This window comes from Staurois parvus, unplaced genomic scaffold (assembly GCF_062004578.1).
Source record: "Staurois parvus isolate SC_StPar_1 unplaced genomic scaffold, SC_StPar_1.0 ptg001699l, whole genome shotgun sequence".
Lineage (NCBI taxonomy): Eukaryota > Metazoa > Chordata > Amphibia > Anura > Ranidae > Staurois > Staurois parvus.
Genome location: NW_028319495.1, coordinates 2,501 through 22,133, shown reverse-complemented (window position 1 = coordinate 22,133; position 19,633 = coordinate 2,501). Strand labels below are relative to the sequence as shown.

Here is a 19,633-nt window from a genome sequence, read left to right as displayed (position 1 = left end):
AGGCTGCAAAAAACAAATATATCTGTCCCCTTCTAACATATTAAACAGAGAATTTGCTTCATTTTATTAGTAGGAGGAAAATTAATAAAACAAATCGTCCCATTCACACCTTGGCTAGGTAAGGGGGACATCACTGGGCCTTCTACTGGGTTCCTGGGACAGCTGAGGATCTCATGAGGCGGTCTTCTAGTACCGCATGGGAGGGACTTCTTAAGGCATTTGGGTTCCTCAGCTTTCCCTGTATCCACAGGAGTTCCTCTGATTGGCTGCAGTCATTGTCCGTCCAAAAAGTTTCCACTGGGGTCAGTCTATTTTTTGGATTTGGCTGACATTTGAGCTGTGTATGGCCAACGTAAGAAAAGTCCTAGTGATGTCATGCTTGCCTTGGTGAAGGTGCCCCCTTTATTATTGTAGGTAGGTGGGGGCCACCATAGAAGAGACCCTCGAATTGTATAAAAAAAGCTGATTGTGTTTAAAAGCAAAAAAGATTGCCCAGTTGTAATCGGGGTCGGGACAAGGGGTGGGCAGGAGGGGCAACTGCCCTGGGAGCAGCAGTTTACCATAGTTATGGGGGGCGCTGTGTGGTGAGCTCATTCTGATACAAAACTGACAGGAGTAGTTACAGCAACATCACAACTCCTGTCAGCCCAGTGCTGGACGTGTCCAGGAGAGAGTCGGGAGGAGGTGCAGGTTGTGCTCTCTCCCCCCCTTCTCCTCCCTGCTGTAGCTGTGTGTACAGGAATACATGAGTGCTGCACTGGCAGGAAGGAGGAGAGAGAGCACAACCTGCACCTCCTCCCGACTCTCTCCTGGGCTGACTGGAGTTGTGATGCCACTGTGGCTAATCATGAAGGGGGGGGGGGTGCAGTTTGGTATCTTTTCTGTGGGCGCTGAATGACCTTGTCCCAGCAATGATTGGAATACAAGCAGGGGCGGACTGACCATTTGGAAACTCAGGCACTGCCCAAGGGCCCGGGGTCAGTAGGGGGCCCCATGAGATGCCCCTGGTACCTTTTTCATAGGCTTTTTTGAGTTTGGGCAAGGACACAGGGGCCCCATGATCCCCTATTGCCCGGGGGCCCCATGAGTTGTCAGTCCACCAAGTTTTCATTCAAATTGAAATGAAAGATAAGAACGTATTGGTGAAAAAAAAGTCTCAGAGTGACAATTTATTTTTTGTATTTGGTTGTCCCCAGCTGATGTCATGGATCAGGCATCTCTATGGCCACCTATGTACCCTGGCCGAGCACCCACCTCGCACCTCCAGCACCCCGGCCAGCTCCCGGTCTACTCCCGATCGCAGTTTTTAAGGCAACAAGAGCTGTATGCCCTGCAACAACAGAGGGCAGCGCAGGCTCTGGAGCTTCAGAGGCAAACCCACCTCCAGGTAGGTCAGGTCGAAGTCATGACTTGTGTCCTGTTTGTTAGGAGCCCCTTCCAACGCCTGTTCTTCTTCCTCTTAGCGGAAGCCTGAGGACCACCTGCCAGAAACGGAAGACCATCCAGAAAAGGCCATGAAGCCGCACAGTAAAGCAGACGCCTTAAACTCTTCAAAGACTCCACCCAGCCTGCTGCTGCCACCCCCTTCTGCACCCGCACCACCCAAGCTGTCCCCTTGCTCCCATTCGCCCAACCTTCGGCCTCCGTCCAAATGCCCGACACCCCGGCCACTGGCCCCATGCACTTTACCGGCCTGCCCAGATGGCAGCTCCGCCTTGGTGCCCAGCTCTCCGGCTGTCAGTCCTGTGCCCGTTCAAAGCTCCAAAGGGAAAGAGGGAGAGGACAGGAGGGGAGAGGGGCAACCCCCCAGAGACTATCCCAAATCACTGGAACCAGGTAGGTACCCAATATTCTACACAGAAGGGCCAACGAAGCCCAACTCAAGCCAAAGGGTTTTATTGCATTTTTAATGGGGTGGGGGAACGTTGGAGACTCTGGTGGTCTTTTGGTGGACTGGTGGTCTCTACTGAGGACTGGCTGGGTAAAGACCCTTACCAGGGGCCTGCCACCAGTAGATACCTACAGAAATAATGAGGCGCTGTACACGAGGATACATGGGACCGTTCAGCCTCTCAGCCCATAAACCACCATTGGAGGAACGAGGGCTATATAAAAGTCTAAACCAGGGGTGACCAAACTATGGCCCTCCAGGTGTTGAGGAACTGCAAGTCCCATGAGGCCTTGCAAGACTCTGACATCTACAGGCAAGACACGCAGAGGCATGATGGGACTTGTAGTACTTCAACAGCTGAAGGGCTATAGTTAGGACACCCCTGGTCTACACCCTCATCGGATATTGGCTACACTAAGACTTGGCTGTTAGAAGATGGATTTGCTGGAAATAATGAGGCGCTGTACGCGAGTATACATGGTTCAAGACGTTCATCTCTATACAGGGACCGTTCAGCCTCTCGGCCCATAAACCTCCATTGGAGGAACGAGGGCTATAGAAAAGTCTAAACCCTTATCGGATATCGGCTACTTGGCTGTTAGAAGATGGACCTGCTGGAAATAACGAGGCATTGTACAAGCATAGATAGTTATAGACTTTACATCTCGAACACAGGAACTGTTCAGTAATTTACAGCCTATTAACCTCCATTGGAGATGTGAGGGCTGTGTAAAGGGCTAAACCCTTATCTGATATCAGCCAACCTTGAGACTGGCTGTAAAAGACGAGGCCTGCCAAAAATAACGACTTAAATAATGGGGCACTGTACAAGCATACGTAGAGTCAAAGACTTCATCACTGTCCAGGGGTATCATGTATAACCCCCCCCCCCCCAACCTATTTCCCTCCATTAGTGGGGTGAGGGCTGTGTAAAGGTCTAAACCTTTATCTGACGTCAGCCACATTTAGGCTGGCTGTTGGAGGAGGGGCCTGCCACAAGTACTAGTGATTATGGGGCACTGTACAAGTATACATAGAGTCAAAGATTGCATCTCTATCCATAGGCTGTTCAATCATGTATACCCTCCCCCTCCCCCAACCTATTAACCACCGTTGGTTGGGTGAGGGCTGTGTAAAGGTTTAAACCCTTATCTGACATCAGACACATGTAGGCAGGCTGTTAGAAGAGGGCCTGAACAAGTATAGATAGAGTTACGGACTTCATATCTACTTGGGGGCTGTTCAGTCATGTAGAGGTCCCAGCCTATTGACCGCCATTGGAGGGGTGAGGGCTGTGCAAAGGCATAAATCCTTATCGGATATTGGCTGCATTTAGGCTGGCTGTTAGAAGAGTGGCCTGCCACAAGTAACCCCATTTGTTTAGGTTGTTACTCATGGGTGGCCCCCCCTCTAACAGCCAGACTTGGTGTAGCTGATATCAGATAAGGGTTTAGACTTTTACACAGCCCTCACTCCTCTGATGGAGTTTAATAGACTGAAGGGTGAAGTTTTTCCATCTATATCCAGGGGCTATTTATTGATTTACAGACTCTCAACCTATAACCTCCATTGGACGGATGAGGGCTATGTAACCATCTAAACCCTTATCTGACATCAGGCACATTTAGGCTGGCTGTTGGAGGCGGGGCCTGCCACAAGTACTAGTAATTATGGGGCACTGTACAAGCATACATAGAGTCAGACTTCATCTCTATCCATGGGCTGTTCAATCATGAGGGCTGTGTAAAGGTTTGAACCCTTATCTGACATCAGACACATGTAGGCTGGCTGTTAGAAGAGGGTCTACCACAAGTAACTACTTACAGGAATAATGAGCAACTGAACAAGCCTAGAGTTACGGACTTCATATCTGCATAGGGGCTGTTCAGTCAGAGGTCCCAGCCTGTTAACCGCCATTGGAGGGGTGAGGGCTGTGTAAAGGTTTAAATCCTTATCTGATATCAGCCACATTTAGATTGGCTGTTAGAACGGCGGCCTGCCACAAGTACGTAATTACTTTAGCTCTATGTATGCTTGTATAGTACTTCATTATTTTGATTATAATGTAGTTTCAGATGAGGGTTTAGACTTTCACACAGCCCTCACCCCCCAATGGAGGTTTATATGCTGAGGGGCTGTAAATCACTTAACAAGTCTTTACCCCCATGTATGCTTGCACAGGGCCTCAGTAATTGTTTGGTAGTTATTCGGGCAGGCTCCTCTTCTAACGGCCGGTCTGTTCAGTCATGTAGAGGTCCCAGCCTATAACCTGCATTGGGGGGGGTGAGGGCTGTATAACTGTTAAACCCTTATCTGATGTCAGCCCCACCAATACTGGCTGTTAGAAGTGGGCTCTGCCACAAGAAGACCCTTACCATGTAGTGTGTCACCATTTCTAGCAGTCAGTCTGCATTGGTTGTGCCAATTCCATTTCTGGACTCAGGCCGGACACAGCCCTCAGTTCTGGGCTCAGGCCGCACACAGCTCTCAGTTCTGGACTCAGGCCGGACACAGCCCTCAGTTCTGGACTCAGGCCGGGCACAGCTCTCAGTTCTGGACTCATGCCGGGCACAGCTCTCGTTTCTGGACTCATGCCGGGCACAGCCCTCGGTTCTGGACTCATGCCGGGCACAGCCCTCGGTTCTGGACTCAGGCCGGGCACAGCCCTCGGTTCTGGGCTCAGGCCGGGCACAGCCCTCGGTTCTGGGCTCAGGCCGGGCACAGCCCTCGGTTCTGGGCTTAGGCCGGACACAGCCCTCGGTTCTGGACTCAGGCCGGACACAGCCCTCAGTTCTCAGTTCTGGACTCAGGCCGGGCACAGCCCTCAGTTCTGGACTCAGGCCGGACACAGCCCTCAGTTCTGGGCTCAGGCCGGACACAGCCCTCAGTTCTGGGCTCAGGCCGGACGCAGCCCTCAGTTCTGGACTCAGGCCGGACGCAGCCCTCAGTTCTGGACTCAGGCCGGACGCAGCCCTCAGTTCTGGACTCAGGCCGGACGCAGCCCTCAGTTCTGGACTCAGGCCGGATGCAGCCCTCAGTTCTCCTGATTTTTGTAGAGTAGGATTTGTTGCTGGAGAGATGTCAGCGGCTCGTTGGCGGGGCGGCTGAAGCCCAATTTGCAGCGTTCTGCAGTAAAGAGGTTAACAGCGGCTTCAAAGACAAAAAAAACGAAACTTCAGAGGCGAGGGGGAGGGGAGGGTGGGGCCAGAAGCCGCCATCCCATTAAACGGATTGCACCGCGCTATTGATTGCCTTTTAAATTAAAAACATATTTGTGGCCAATTTGTCACCACGTCTCCTCGGCGCGTATGCTGGGAAATCTGTTCCTCTGTAGGTCCCGCCAGCTTGCCGCTCAATCATTGCAGCCGCTTTTTTAGCGCCCTCAAACACTTAGGGAGTTAAAATTAGACTTCCACAGTCCCGCCGTCCGTATTCTGGGAAGCGGCATGACTGGATGTTTTATTTCGGCGGCTGTGGCCACACGGTATTGGACGGGGATCACAGAACGGGACTTTCCTCATAATGGGCCCTTCGTGGACACAATGGGCTCCATACACAATTGTCAAAGACCACAACCATTCCTGCTGCCCGTAGCAACCAATCGGATTCTCGTTTCCAGTGTTGAAGGGTTACTAGGGGCAACAAGACTTCTAAAGACACATTGCGTCTCATTCCGAAGTCTGAGGGCCCAAAGCAACCAGATGGTCTTGTTGCCCCTAGCAACCAGTGACAGTCCTCATTCACATTTCCAGTCCCAACAGCGGAAAGAAAGAATCTTAAATGGCTAAAACCTTCCATCGACTTTCCTTCAAAGCAAGAATTCGTTGTTCTCGAACCTGTAGCCCAACCAGCAGGAATCGTCCTTCTGCCCAACCAGCAGGAATCGTTCTTCTGCCCAACCAGCAGGAATCGTTCTTCTGCCCAACCAGCAGGAATCGTTCTTCTGCCCAACCAGCAGGAATCGTCCTTCTGCCCAACCAGCAGGAATCGTTCTTCTGCCCAACCAGCAGGAATCGTTCTTCTGCCCAACCAGCATGAATCGTTCTTCTGCCCAACCAGCAGGAATCGTCCTTCTGCCCAACCAGCAGGAATCGTTCTTCTGCCCAACCAGCAGGAATCGTTCTTCTGCCCAACCAGCAGGAATCGTCCTTCTGCCCAACCAGCAGGAATCGTTCTTCTGCCCAACCAGCAGGAATCGTTCTTCTGCCCAACCAGCAGGAATCGTTCTTGCGCCCAACCAGCAGGAATCGTTCTTGCGCCCAACCAGCATGAATTGTTCTTGCGCCCAACCAGCACGAATTGTTCTTGCGCCCAACCAGCATGAATTGTTCTTGCGCCCAACCAGCATTAATCGTTCTTGCGCCCAACCAGCAGGAATCGTTCTTGCGCCCAACCAGCAGGAATCGTTCTTGCGCCCAACCAGCAGGAATCGTTCTTGCGCCCAACCAGCAGGAATCGTTCTTGCGCCCAACCAGCAGGAATCGTTCTTGCGCCCAACCAGCAGGAATCGTTCTTGCGCCCAACCAGCAGGAATCGTTCTTGCGCCCAACCAGCAGGAATCGTTCTTGCGCCCAACCAGCAGGAATCGTTCTTGCGCCCAACCAGCAGGAATCGTTCTTGCGCCCAACCAGCAGGAATCGTTCTTGCGCCCAACCAGCAGGAATCGTTCTTGCGCCCAACCAGCAGGAATCGTTCTTGCGCCCAACCAGCATTAATCGTTCTTGCGCCCAACCAGCAGAAATTGTTCTTGCGCCCAACCAGCATTAATCGTTCTTGCGCCCAACCCGCATTAATCGTTCTTGCGCCCAACCCGCAGGAATCGTTCTTGCGCCCAACCAGCAGGAATTGTTCTTGTGCCCAACCAGCATTAATCGTTCTTGTGCCCAACCAGCAGGAATCATTCTTGCGCCCAACCAGCAGGAATCGTTCTTGCGCCCAACCAGCAAGAATTGTTCTTGTGCCCAACCAGCAGGAATCGTTCTTGCGCCCAACCAGCATGAATCGTTCTTGCGCCCAACCAGCATGAATCGTTCTTGCGCCCAACCACCAGGAATCGTTCTTGCGCCCAACCACCAGGAATCGTTCTTGCGCCCAACCACCAGGAATCGTTCTTGCGCCCAACCAGCCCATATCTGTAATGCAATGAAAGATAAAGAGTGGAAAGTGTGCTTTCCTCAGACACTTGCCCATTGGGGTTAATTTGTGAACCCCAGAGGTCAATTACAACCCGATGTCCCAAGCAACTGGCCACAGTTGCCTTAGCTCAACCGCTGCCTTGGTTTTTGTGGATGGGACCAATAAAGAGATAGGACTTTTACCGCCTGCCGTCAATGGTTCTGTACTCCACTGGAAACATGTAGAGCAATTTTTTAATTGGTTGTTATGGGCAACAACAATGGATCTAATTGGTGCTGTTATACGTCCACATGACCTTCAACGTAGCCCAACGTAGACCCATTCTGGCCCAGGGATGGATATGCTCTTCATTTGGCCATATTGTCATGACGATGGAAGAAGATAGGACTTTTAATGTCTGCCCTGTATGGTCCTGTACTCCAATGGAGAGCAGTTTTTGAATTGGTTGCTATGGGCAACAAGAAAGGCTTTTCCCCCTGTTGGAGCCCAAGGTTATAAGTCCTTGAGCAGTCCCTGCATGGGGCTTGGCCCCCATGGACAGAGTTGCTCTTCATTTGGCCAGATTGTCAAGAGGGTGGAGGAAGATTGGACTGTTCACATCTTCTGTCAATGGTCCTGTAGGCCACTGGAAACATGGAAAGCTGTTTTTCGATTGGTTGCAGTCCTTGCATGGGACTAGGCCTGAGGACAGATATGTTCTTCGTTGGCCATGCTGACAAAAGGGTAGAAGAAAATAGGACCTTTAGGGGTTTATTTACTAAAGCTGGAGAGTCCAAAATCAGACTCCCTTCTGCATAGAAACCAATCAGCTTCTAACCTCAGCTTGTTCAATGAAGCTTTGGCAATGAAACCTGGAAGCTGATTGGTTTCTATGCAGAAGGGAGTCTGATTTTGGACTCTCCAGCTTTAGTAAATAAACCCCTTAATGTCTACCGTCAGTCGTCCTGCGCTCTACTGGAAACATGGAGAGCGGTTGTTAGGTCGGTTACTATGGGAAACAACACGGGATCTTTACTTGTTAGTGCTGTTGGCGCCCAAGGTCATAAGTCAACATGGTCTCCTTGAGCAGTCCTTGCACGGGGCCTGAGGACGGATATGCTCTTCATTTGGCCAGGCTGTCAAGAGGGTGGAAGAAGGCCATTAATAACCCTCTGACAACGGGTGAATGGGGGGGGGGGGGTGCTGGCAACACGGGGCACCTTCAGAGCCTTTTCCGAAAGAGCAAGATGCCATTTATTTCCCGCTCCTTAGTCTGTGTCAGCTGCATAAACACCCAGAAAACATCCAGGGTAATGAATCCCGCAGCCGGCATCCATCTTCACAACTTGTCTAATCCATCCAACCCCCTTCTGTCCATCCATCTTCCCCCATCTTCAATCACTCGCCCCCCCTTTCATGCATCTTCACTTCATTTATCTAAGGCTTCCTCAGTTCTGCTCTCCTTTTATCATTCTTCTCTTTTCTCCAACTGCATTCCTCATTGTCCGTCCTTCCCATGTTACAGTCCCCCTGGGCTAGCATGCTGGTCGCTGGTCAAGGCGGTGGCCTGGTCGTGGCGGGGAAGACTGCGTGGTTCTGGGATGCACCTTGGGCCATCATATTTGTGAAATTGAAACCCTGGTTGAAAGAAGCCTAGGCCGCCAACCCAGAATACTATGGCAATCCATGGCTTTGGTGTCTTCTGAGTGGTTGACCCTGAGATGAACTTTCAGCAGTTAAGGGACTGCAACTAATTATATGAAGCCAATGACAGAAAATTAACATTTTTGAATGTTAAAATCACTGAAATTGGCAAATTAAACCCTTTTAGCTCCTCTCTAGTATTGAGTGCCCCTTACAAACTATGAATAGGTGACCAGTTCCCTCTTGTAGCTCCTTCCCTGGTCAAGGCGTTGGTCCAGCTGTGGTGTAGAATGCTGCATGGTTCTGGGACAGACCTTGGGCCTTCAAATTCATTAAAATAAAACCCGCTCTAAGAGATGCCTAGACTTCCAACCCTGACCACCATCTCAGAACGCTATGGCAATCCAATGGTGTCTTCCAAGATCCTGTCCCTGGGACCAACTTGCAGCAGTAAAGGGTCAGCAATGAATTATTTTGAAGCCAATGAAAGGAAATTTCCATTTTTTGATGTTAAAATCACTGAAATTGGCCAATTTAAACCTTTAGCTCCTCTCCAATAAGTGCCCTTATAAATTGTGTAGGTGACCAGCTCCCTCTTGTAGCTCCTTCCCTGGTCAAGGCGGTGGTCCAGCTGCGGTGTAGAATGCTGCATGGTTCTGGGACAGACCTTGGGCCTTCAAATTCATTAAAATAAAACCCGCACTAAGAGACGCCTAGGCTTCCAACCCTGACCACCATCTCAGAACGCTATGGCAATCCAATGGTGTCTTCCAAGGCCTTGACCCCGGGAAAATCTTGCAGCCATAAAGGGTCAGCAATTAATTATTTTGAAGCCAATGACAGGAAATTTCCATTTTTTCGATGTTAAAATCTTTGAAATTGGCCAACTGACACCTTTAGCGCCTCTCCAATAAGTGCCCTTATAAATTGTGTAGGTGACCAGCTCCCTCTTGTAGCTCCTTCCCTGGTCAAGGTGGTGGTCCAGCTGTGGTGTGAATAGATGACCAGTTCCCTCTTGTAGCTCCTTCCCTGGTCAAGGTGGTGGTCCAGCTGTGGTGTGAATAGATGACCAGTTCCCTCTTGTAGCTCCTTCCCTGGTCAAGGTGGTGGTCCAGCTGTGGTGTGAATAGATGACCAGTTCCCTCTTGTAGCTCCTTCCCTGGTCAAGGTGGTGGTCCAGCTGCGGTGTAGAATGCTGCATGGTTCTAGGACAGACCTTGGGCCTTCAAATTCATTAAAATAAAACCCGCACTAAGACGCCTAGGCTTCCAACCCTGACCACCATCTCAGAACGCTATGGCAATCCATGGCTATGGTGTCCTCCAAGGCCTTGACCCCGGGACCAACTTGCAGCCATAAAGGGTCAGCAATTATTTTGAAGCCAATGACAGAAAGGAAATTTCCATTTTTTGATGTTAAAATCACTGAAATTGGCCAATTTAAACCTTTAGCTCCTCTCCAATAAGTGCCCTTATGTAGGTGACCAGCTCCCTCACGTGTCGCTCCTTCCCTGGTTAAGGTTGGTGGCCCAGCTGTGAACATTTTTAGATAAAGTTTTTGTTGTTGAAGTTCAGCTTTAAAGGCATGAGTCTAAAATACCAAAAGAAGTAAAAAAAATTAAAAAGTATTATTTGTAAAAGGAGAATCTTATTGACGTTTTATGTTTCTGCAGATCTGCCTCCCGGATACACCTATCCAGATGTTGTCCAGTCCTATACCTCTCCGTCTCCCCACCACGTGCACTCCGCGGACCCCGCTGACACCGAAACTATGCAAACGGCATCCACGGCGGCGGAACCCGAGCAGTCCAGAACGTTTACACCCTCCAAAAAATCCCCCTGCAGCACACCCATCGTAGAGGACCCGCTGGAGGCCAGCGACGACTTGCCCCGTTTAGGGGAGACGGACCTGAGTGAGCTATGTAGCCAAGAAACCCCGGCCCCCAAGACCCCGGACTGCTCCGCTGCCGCCATTGGTGAGAGCCTGGACCAGCCTAAGGAGGACATAGAGGAGGAGGAACAAGTGGAATCCGAAAACGCCTTGGTGGAGGAGATGAGGGGGCCCGACGATGGTTGTGGCTTTCAGGACGCATCGGAGGAACAGTTGCCAAATATTTCAGAGGGGTCACCCGCTGCCCCCATTGCCGAGGAGGACGGGAAGGGCGATGATGTGGATCAGGCATTGTTACAGGATGTGGCAAAAGATTTGGAGACGGGAGAAACTCAGGTGGAGGAGGAGGAGCTATTCACATCTACCGCACCTTGTTCACCGGCGGTCAGCGACCACCAGGAGCCCCTCTACAACCTGGAAAGTCTGATAGCAGCCAGTATCTCCCTGGGGGATCTGCCCTCAGAGGAGGACGAGGGCTCCTTCTTTCCGGCCCACACGTCCTCCGTACCCTCCAGCTCAGGGATCCATGGGATTGCTCTACTCAGCGAGCTCGCCGACCTGGCGCTACAGGACCAGACAAAAGACACAAAAGGTGAGACGACGACTTTTCTTTACAATGTTGCAGCTGAAACAGGAAATGTTAAAGTGTATAGAAGTCAAAACTTTGTTCCCTGGCTTTGGATCATGTGGAGGGCGGGGGGGGGGGGGGGGGGGGTAATATATTTTGCCTTCCCTGGTTTGTCCTTTCCACCCAACATCAGCGCTTTAATAAGGTTTAAAAAAAAGTTTATATTTTATGACTTGCCTTGTTTTAGGTGTCACTGGGTCTCTGTGCTTCTCTATGCAGATCATGGCTGCTGGGATGGGCCAGCAGGGGGCTGAAAGAACACATCCCTGAACACCCTTTAGATGTGCATGTTTCAGCAAATGTGAAAAGATACATCCCTGGGCACCCTTTAGATATGCATGTTCCAGCAAACGTGAAAGAATACATCCCTGGACACCCTTTAGATATGCATGTTCCAGCAAACGTGAAAGAATACATCCCTGGACACCCTTTAGATATGCATGTTCCAGCAAACGTTAAAGAATACATCCCTGGACACCCTTTAGATATGCATGTTCCAGCAAACGTTAAAGAACACATCCCTGAACACCCTTTAGATATGCATGTTCCAGCAAACGTTAAAGAATACATCCCTGGACACCCTTTAGATATGCATGTTCCAGCAAACGTTAAAGAATACATCCCTGGACACCCTTTAGATATGCATGTTCCAGCAAACGTGAAAGAATACATCCCTGGACACCCTTTAGATATGCATGTTCCAGCAAATGTTAAAGAATACATCCCTGGACACCCTTTAGATATGCATGTTCCAGAAAACATGAAAAGATACATCCCTGGACATCCTTTAGATATGCATGTTCCAGCAAACGTGAAAGAATACATCCCTGAACACCCTTTAGATATGCATGTTCCAGAAAGCGTGAAAGAATACATCCCTAGACACCCTTTAGATATGCATGTTCCAGCAAATGTGAAAGAATACATCCCTGGACACCCTTTAGATATGCATGTTTCAGCAAACATTAAAGAATACATCCTTGGAAACCCTTTAGATGTGCATGTTCCAACAAATGTGAAAGAATACATCCCTAGACACCCTTTAGATATGCATGTTCCAGAAAACGTGAAAGAATACATCCCTGGACACCCTTTAGATATGCATGTTCCAACAAATGTGAAAGAATACATCCCTGGACACCCTTTAGATATGCATGTTCCAGAAAACGCGAAATAATTCATCCCTGGACACCCTTTAGTTATGCATGTTTCAGCAAACGTGAAAGAATACATCCCTGGATACCCTTTAGATATGCATGTTTTAGCAAATGTTAAAGAATACATCCCTGAACACCCTTTAGATGTGCATGTTCCAGAAATTGTGAAAAAACACATCCCTGGACACCCTTTAGATGTGCATATTCCAGGAAACTGGCAAATGGACTTTAGCTATGCAGTCTGCAAATCAGTTGCTTGAGTATGTTCTATCAGACCTACTTCTAGTAACCTAGCAACTGGTCAGTGCTGCTTCATTCTGCCCCATTCAGTGACCAACATGCTTGTCTAAAGGGATGCTGGGGATGTGTTCTTCCATTTGGGCTGATCACTCGTCATCACTTACTCTTGGTACATCTACAAAGGGTGGATATTGAAAGAACAGAATGAGTTGTAGGCACAGGCATAGAGGAAATGATTGAAGATGGGGATCTCTGGAACAGTTCTTAAGTATTTATGCATACTAAATGGACACAGAAACAGGATGAAACAATCGGCAATTAAGACTGAAAGCACTTACAGTATTTTGTTCTTTGTCATGTTACACTTTAAGAGGGGGCCACCTGAAGGCCAATGATCTGTAGAGTGTTGCACATGCTCAGTAGTGTGTGGCCGGGGCAGGACCAGATGGTGGCGGTCTTCCTGTCACTTGCTGGTGGGAACCACAAAGCTTTTGATCCGTGTGTGAGCGAGTGGTGAGCCCCCCCCGTCTGTGATGTGGCTGTTTGGGTACCCGACCACCAATCACACGGGGGGGGGCCCTTAGCCTTGTGTAAGCTGCAAAGGAGCGCGGTTGTGTGAATGCTTTGCCTTGTATGATCAAAGCACAGGATTGGCTCATTGTAATGAATGGGGACATATTGGATGTTCTATCCAAGAGACACATTTGATGATGTTATCTGCAGCTTTGGAACTCCACCATTTCCACTGCCATGGTGTCTGGCCTTTGCAGGAGGAGGAGCCGGGTCCTGTTTGCTCCAGCCTTCCTATTGTAAAAGTCAATGAAATGGTAAAAGCCGGGGGAGGGGGCAAGGAAGAGGAGGGCCTATTCACAATACACACGTCCTCCCAGAGCTGGACATTCGCTTAGATTGGCCCTTCTTGAGTAGAAGAGAAATTAAGGCTTTCCGCTTCAGGTCTCTACCACTAGGGGCGCCGTTTCTTCATCGGTTTTTGAAACTTTGGGGTTTCGGTTCATTTCATTGTCGGTCATCTCATGGTGTGTCTGTGAGGAGGATTGGTCCAGATTCCAGCCGGCAGACTCATCTAGAATGTGACTTCTTCTGGGAAAATTATTATTATTATACAGGATTTATGGCGCCAACACTTTGCTGAGCGCTGTACAATATAACGGGAGACAATACAGATCAATACTAGAGAGTTAGGAGGGGCTGATCCTGGGAGCTTACAATCTAAGAGGGAGGGCCTGATCCTGGGAGTTTACAATCTAAGAGGGAGGGGCTGATCCTGGGAGTTTACAATCTAAGAGGGAGGGGCTGATCCTGGGAGCTTACAATCTAAGAGGGAGGGGCTGATCCTGGGAGCTTACAATCTAAGAGGGAGGGCCTGATCCTGCTAGCTTACAATCTAAGAGGGAGGGGCCTGATCCTGGGAGTTTACAATCTAAGAGGGAGGGGCTGATCCTGGGAGCTTACAATCTAAGAGGGAGGGCCTGATCCTGCTAGCTTACAATCTAAGAGGGAGGGGCCTGATCCTGGGAGCTGACAATCTGAGAGGGAGGGCCTGATCCTGGGAGCTTACAATCTAAGACGGTGGGTCTGATCCTGGGAGCTGACAATCTAAGAGGGAGGGGCTGATCCTGGGAGATGACAATCTAAGAGGGAGGGGCTGATCCTGGGAGCTGACAATCTAAGAGGGAGGGGCTGATCCTGGGAGATGACAATCTAAGAGGGAGGAGCTGATCCTGGGAGATGACAATCTAAGAGGGAGGGGCTGCTCCTGGGAGCTGACAATCTAAGAGGGAGGGGCTGATCCTGGGAGATGACAATCTAACAGGGAGGGGCTGATCCTGGGAGTTTACAATATAAGAGGGAGGGCCTGATCCTGGGAGCTGACAATCTAAGAGGGAGGGGCTGATCCTGGGAGTTTACAATCTAAGAGGGAGGGGCTGATCCTGGGAGCTGACAATCTAAGAGGGAGGGGCTGATCCTGGGAGCTGACAATCTAAGAGGGAATATCTGTCCATCCCTGGCCCAGTAAAGATGAAGGAAGGTTTTTGGTTCACTCAATGCCTGCCATAGCTGGGCCTTGCAAAGATCCTCCTGATTCACTTAATGGTTAGGAAAGCTGGACCTGGAAGAGGTGCCATCACCAGGGGTGGACTGACCATTCGAGCACTCGGGCACTGCCTCAGGGCCCAGGGTCAGTAGGGGGCCCCATGAGATGCCCCTGGTACCTTTCATTGGCTTTTTCATAGGCTTTTTTGGGTGTAGGTGAGGACACGGGCCCCATGATCCCCTATTACCCAGGGGCCCCATGAGTTGTCAGTCCACCCCTGGCCATCACTATCGCTTCTGCTGGGTGGACACCATAGACACCAGGTGTACCTGTTTATGCAGAACCTGTGCGCCATTCTGCAAATTGTTACTAGCCGTCCCTAGCTCAGTAAAGGTGAGAGAGGCTCCGGATTTGCTCAGCCAAGGCTGGACCTTGTAATGGTGCCTTCAGGAAGCCATTGTGACCAATGGGCAGTCACCCCCTTACCTATGGAGAAGAGGCCAAGTGATCGCTGCATGAGGTTCCTTTCCTTCTACAATCCCATTGTGATTGAAGAGTCAGCCTTTGGGTTCTTGTATGATCAGCAGGTTTTCTCATTCCCTTCCCTTCTCTGGTGTCCTATGCTTTGCCCCGTCAGTATGTGCACCCCTGACAGTAAGCATGTGCACCCCTGTCAGTAAGCATGTGCACCCCTGACAGTAAGCATGTGCACCCCTGTCAGTAAGCATGTGCACCCCTATCAGTAAGCATGTGCACCCCTGACAGTAAGCATGTGCACCCCTGTCAGTAAGCATGTGCACCCCTGTCAGTAAGCATGTGCACCCCTGACAGTAAGCATGTGCACCCCTGTCAGTAAGCATGTGCACCCCTGACAGTAAGCATGTGCACCCCTGACAGTAAGCATGTGCACCCCTATCAGTAAGCATGTGCACCCCTGACAGTAAGCATGTGCACCCCCGTCAGTAAGCATGTGCACCCCCGTCAGTAAGCATGTGCACCCCCGACAGTAAGCATGTGCACCCCCGACAGTAAGCATGTGCACCCCTGACAGTTGCTGTAGGAAAGCACCGAAGATCTTGATGGATATGGCTGGAAATGTACAGATGATGGATCCTGGGTGAGGAACATGGAGAATTGTATTTCCTGAGCTCATTAGAGGTCTGCAGGGAGGAGGAGAGGAGAGGGTTCTGCGCTGAGAGCATCCGAGAGGCTGAGAGGTCTTTGCAGTTAATTCCCCAGCAGATGAATATTGGCCGACCCGCCGAGATTATTAAACACAAACACTGCAGCCTGGCCTGTAAGTGCAGCCACTTCATCACCGCAGCCTCTAATGCTCCGCAGGGATCTACCCCCCCAAACCCTGAAGAACCCATCCAGAGAGCCGCCATTACCGTGGAGGAGGGGATTCACTTTCCTCTGAGTGGCCACATTGTGGCGGAAAGATATAGTCATCTGGTGGAGTATATAGAATGTGTGTATGGGGGGGGGGGGGGGGGGGGTTCCTTCTACTTTCCTTCTCTTTTTCTTTCTCTCGCTGTCTTTCCCTCTTTCTTTTGTTCTTTCCCTTTTTTCTTTTCTTTCGCTTTTCTATCTCTGTAGGTTTTGGGGTTCTTCTCCTGTTTGGGGAAATCTCTTATTTCACAAAAATTGAGCTGAAATGTCATGAAGAGCCAATAAACACCCGACAGGTTCTAATCCTTCCCGCCGTTATCCCAAACGTAAACTTTTATCCTCGTTACTTCTAATCCAATGACACTTTTTACTTCATCATAAGATTCTGACCATTTGCCAGATTCCTGCGACTTTCCGAATTGTTACGCCGACTGCGCCGCCTCTGACTTGGAGCATTTCGGACTTCATTGACGCTGTAGCTGTACAAAAGGTCTCCTTTCAAAGCACTTATTGGCAATTACAAGCCAAACCTTCACATACTAGAAAGATCCAGTACCGGGCATGATGGGAAAATAAATATATATATACACTATATTGCCCCAAGTATTGTCCCCCCCCCCGTATATACACTATATTGCCCCAAGTATTGGGCCGCCACCCTTTCCACACACATGACCTTTAATGGCCCCCAGTCTTAGTCCATAGGGTTCAATATTGAGTTGGCCCCGCCCAATCCACACACAAGACCTTTAATGGCCCCCAGTCTTAGTCCATAGGGTTCAATATTGAGTTGGCCCCGCCCTTTCCACACACACGACCTTTAATGGCCCCCAGTCTTAGTCCATAGGGTTCAATATTGAGTTGGCCCCGCCCTTTCCACACACACGACCTTTAATGGCCCCCCAGTCTTAGTCCGTAGGGTTCAATATTGAGTTGGCCCCGCCCTTTCCACACACACGACCTTTAATGGCCCCCAGTCTTAGTCCGTAGGGTTCAATATTGAGTTGGCCCCGCCCTTTCCACACACACGACCTTTAGTGGCCCCCAGTCTTAGTCCATAGGGTTCAATATTGAGTTGGCCCCGCCCTTTCCACACACATGACCTTTAATGGCCCCCCAGTCTTAGTCCGTAGGGTTCAATATTGAGTTGGCCCCGCCCTTTGCAGCTAGAACAGCTTCAACTCTTCTGGGAAGGCCGTCCACAAGGTTTAGGAGGGTGTCTATGGGAAGGTTGGACCATTCTTCCAGAAGCACATTTGTCAGGTCAGGCACTGATGTCGGGGGAGGGGCACTGATGTCGGGGGAGGAGGCGCTGATGTCGGGGGAGGAGGCCTGGCTCGCAGTCTCCGCTCTAATTCATCCCAAAGGTGTTCTATGGGGTTGAGGTCAGGACTCTGTGCAGGACAGTCAAGTTCCTCCACCCCAAACTGGCTCCTCCATGTCTTTATGGACCTTGCTTTGTGCACTGGGGGGCAGTCATGTTGGAACAGGAAGGGGCCATCCCCAAACTCCTCCCACAAAGTTGGGGGCATGAAATTGTCCAAAATGTCACCTTAAGAGTTCCCTTCACTGGAACTAGGGGGCCAAGCCCAACCTCTGAAAAACACCCCCACACCATAATCACCCCTCCACCAAACTTTACACTTGGCGCAATGCAGTCAGGCAAGTACTGTTCTCCTGGTCACCACAAAACCCAGACACGTCCATCGGATTGCCAGAGAAGCGTGATCGGTCCCTCCAGAGAACACGTCTCCTCTGCTCTAGAGTCCAGTGGCGGCGTGCTTTACACCACGGCATCCAACGCTTTGTATTGCACTTGGTGATGGAAGGCTTGGATGCAGCTGCTCGGCCATGGAAACCCATTCCATGAAGCTCTCTACGCACTGTTGTTGGGCTCATCTGAAGGCCACACCAAGTTTGGAGGTCTTTAGCTATTGACTTTGCAGACAGTTGGTGACTTCTGCGCACTGTGCGCTTCAGCATGCGTTGACCCCGCCCTGTCATGTGACGTGGCCTACCACTTGGTGGCTGAGTGGCGGTTGTTCCCAGTTGCTTCCACTTTGTTATAATCCCACTAACAGTTGAGCGTGGAATATTTAGTAGCCAGGAAATGTCACGGATGGACTTATTGCCCAGGTGGCCACCTATCACGGGACCACGCTTGGAGTCACTGAGCTCCTGAGAGCGACCCATTCTTTCACCAATGTTTGTAGAAGCCGTCTGCATGCCTAGGGGCTTGATTGTATACACCTGTGTCCATGGAGGGGATTGGAACACCTGAATCACATGATATGGAGGGGATTGGAACACCTGAATCACATGATATGGAGGGGATTGGAACACCTGAATCACATGATATGGAGGGGATTGGAACACCTGAATCACATGATATGGAGGGGATTGGAACACCTGAATCACATGATATGGAGGGGATTGGAACACCTGAATCACATGATATGGAGGGGATTATAACACCTGAATCACATGATATGGAGGGGATTGGAACACCTGAATCACATGATATGGAGGGGATTGGAACACCGAAATCACATGATATGGAGGGGATTGGAACACCGGAATCACATGATATGGAGGGGATTGGAACACCGGAATCACATGATATGGAGGGGATTGGAACACCGGAATCACATGATATGGAGGGGATTGGAACACCGGAATCACATGATATGGAGGGGATTGGAACACCTGAATCACATGATATGGAGGGGATTGGAACACCTGAATCACATGATATGGAGGGGATTGGAACACCTGAATCACATGATATGGAGAGGATTGGAACACCTGAATCACATGATATGGAGGGGATTGGAACACCGGAATCACATGATATGGAGGGGATTGGAACACCGGAATCACATGATATGGAGGGGATTGGAACACCTGAATCACATGATATGGAGGGCGGTATAGTGTATGTGTATATGTGGATATGGATGGATATATACATACACACACAGTTATTTTAGCCCTTTTCTGGACCTGTAGTAGGGCAGGCTGGTCGTTGAGCTGCAGCCATAGATAATGGAAGAGGTATCCAATGCATTTCTTCTAACAAGCAGCCCGTCTCCGCAGACTCAGATAAGGGCTTCAACATCACACACCCTCCGCTCTCTGGAGGCTGCATCCCTCATCTGAAATCATCTGTACGAAGGCTGGGACGGTAGTCGAGCTGTAGCCATAGGTGCTCTGTAATGAAATGGGTATCCATGGCATTGCCAGCATGTCTTCCAACAAGCAGCCCATCCCAGTACACTGTGCTCAGATAAGGGCTTCAACATTGTACAGCCCTCAGCTCTCTGGAGGCTCCAACCCTCGTCTGAAATCATCCATATGAAGACAGTTGATGAGCTGCAGCCATTGATGCTCTGGTAACAGATTAGTTATCATGGCATTGCCAGCACTTCATCTAACAATCAGTCTCAGCACCGCTGTAACAGATAAGGGCTTCAACAACACACAGCCCTCCGTTATCTGGATGCTTCAACCATCTACACGAAGGCAGGCTGCTTGTTGAGCTGCAGCCATTGATTTGGTAACAGAATAGTTATCCATGCCATTGCCGACTTCTTCTAATAATCAGTCTTGGGATGGCTGTA

At 50.0% G+C, this 19,633-nt stretch overlaps 1 protein-coding gene across 1 annotated transcript in view; it reads left to right on the top strand.

Moving 5' to 3' along the window:
- Nucleotides 1–16,339, top strand: part of LOC149434703 (BAH and coiled-coil domain-containing protein 1-like) — a gene marked incomplete at its 3' end in the record, with an annotated part of 34,173 nt that extends 17,834 nt beyond the window's left edge. Inside the window, exons 6-9 of the mRNA XM_089663495.1 lie at nt 1,197–1,387; nt 1,464–1,836; nt 10,323–11,132; nt 16,221–16,339. Of these exons, the coding sequence (XP_089519621.1) occupies nt 1,197–1,387; nt 1,464–1,836; nt 10,323–11,132; nt 16,221–16,339 (1,493 nt within the window). The remainder of the gene's footprint in view (nt 1–1,196; nt 1,388–1,463; nt 1,837–10,322; nt 11,133–16,220) is intronic.
- Between the last annotated feature and the right edge of the window lie 3,294 nt (nt 16,340–19,633).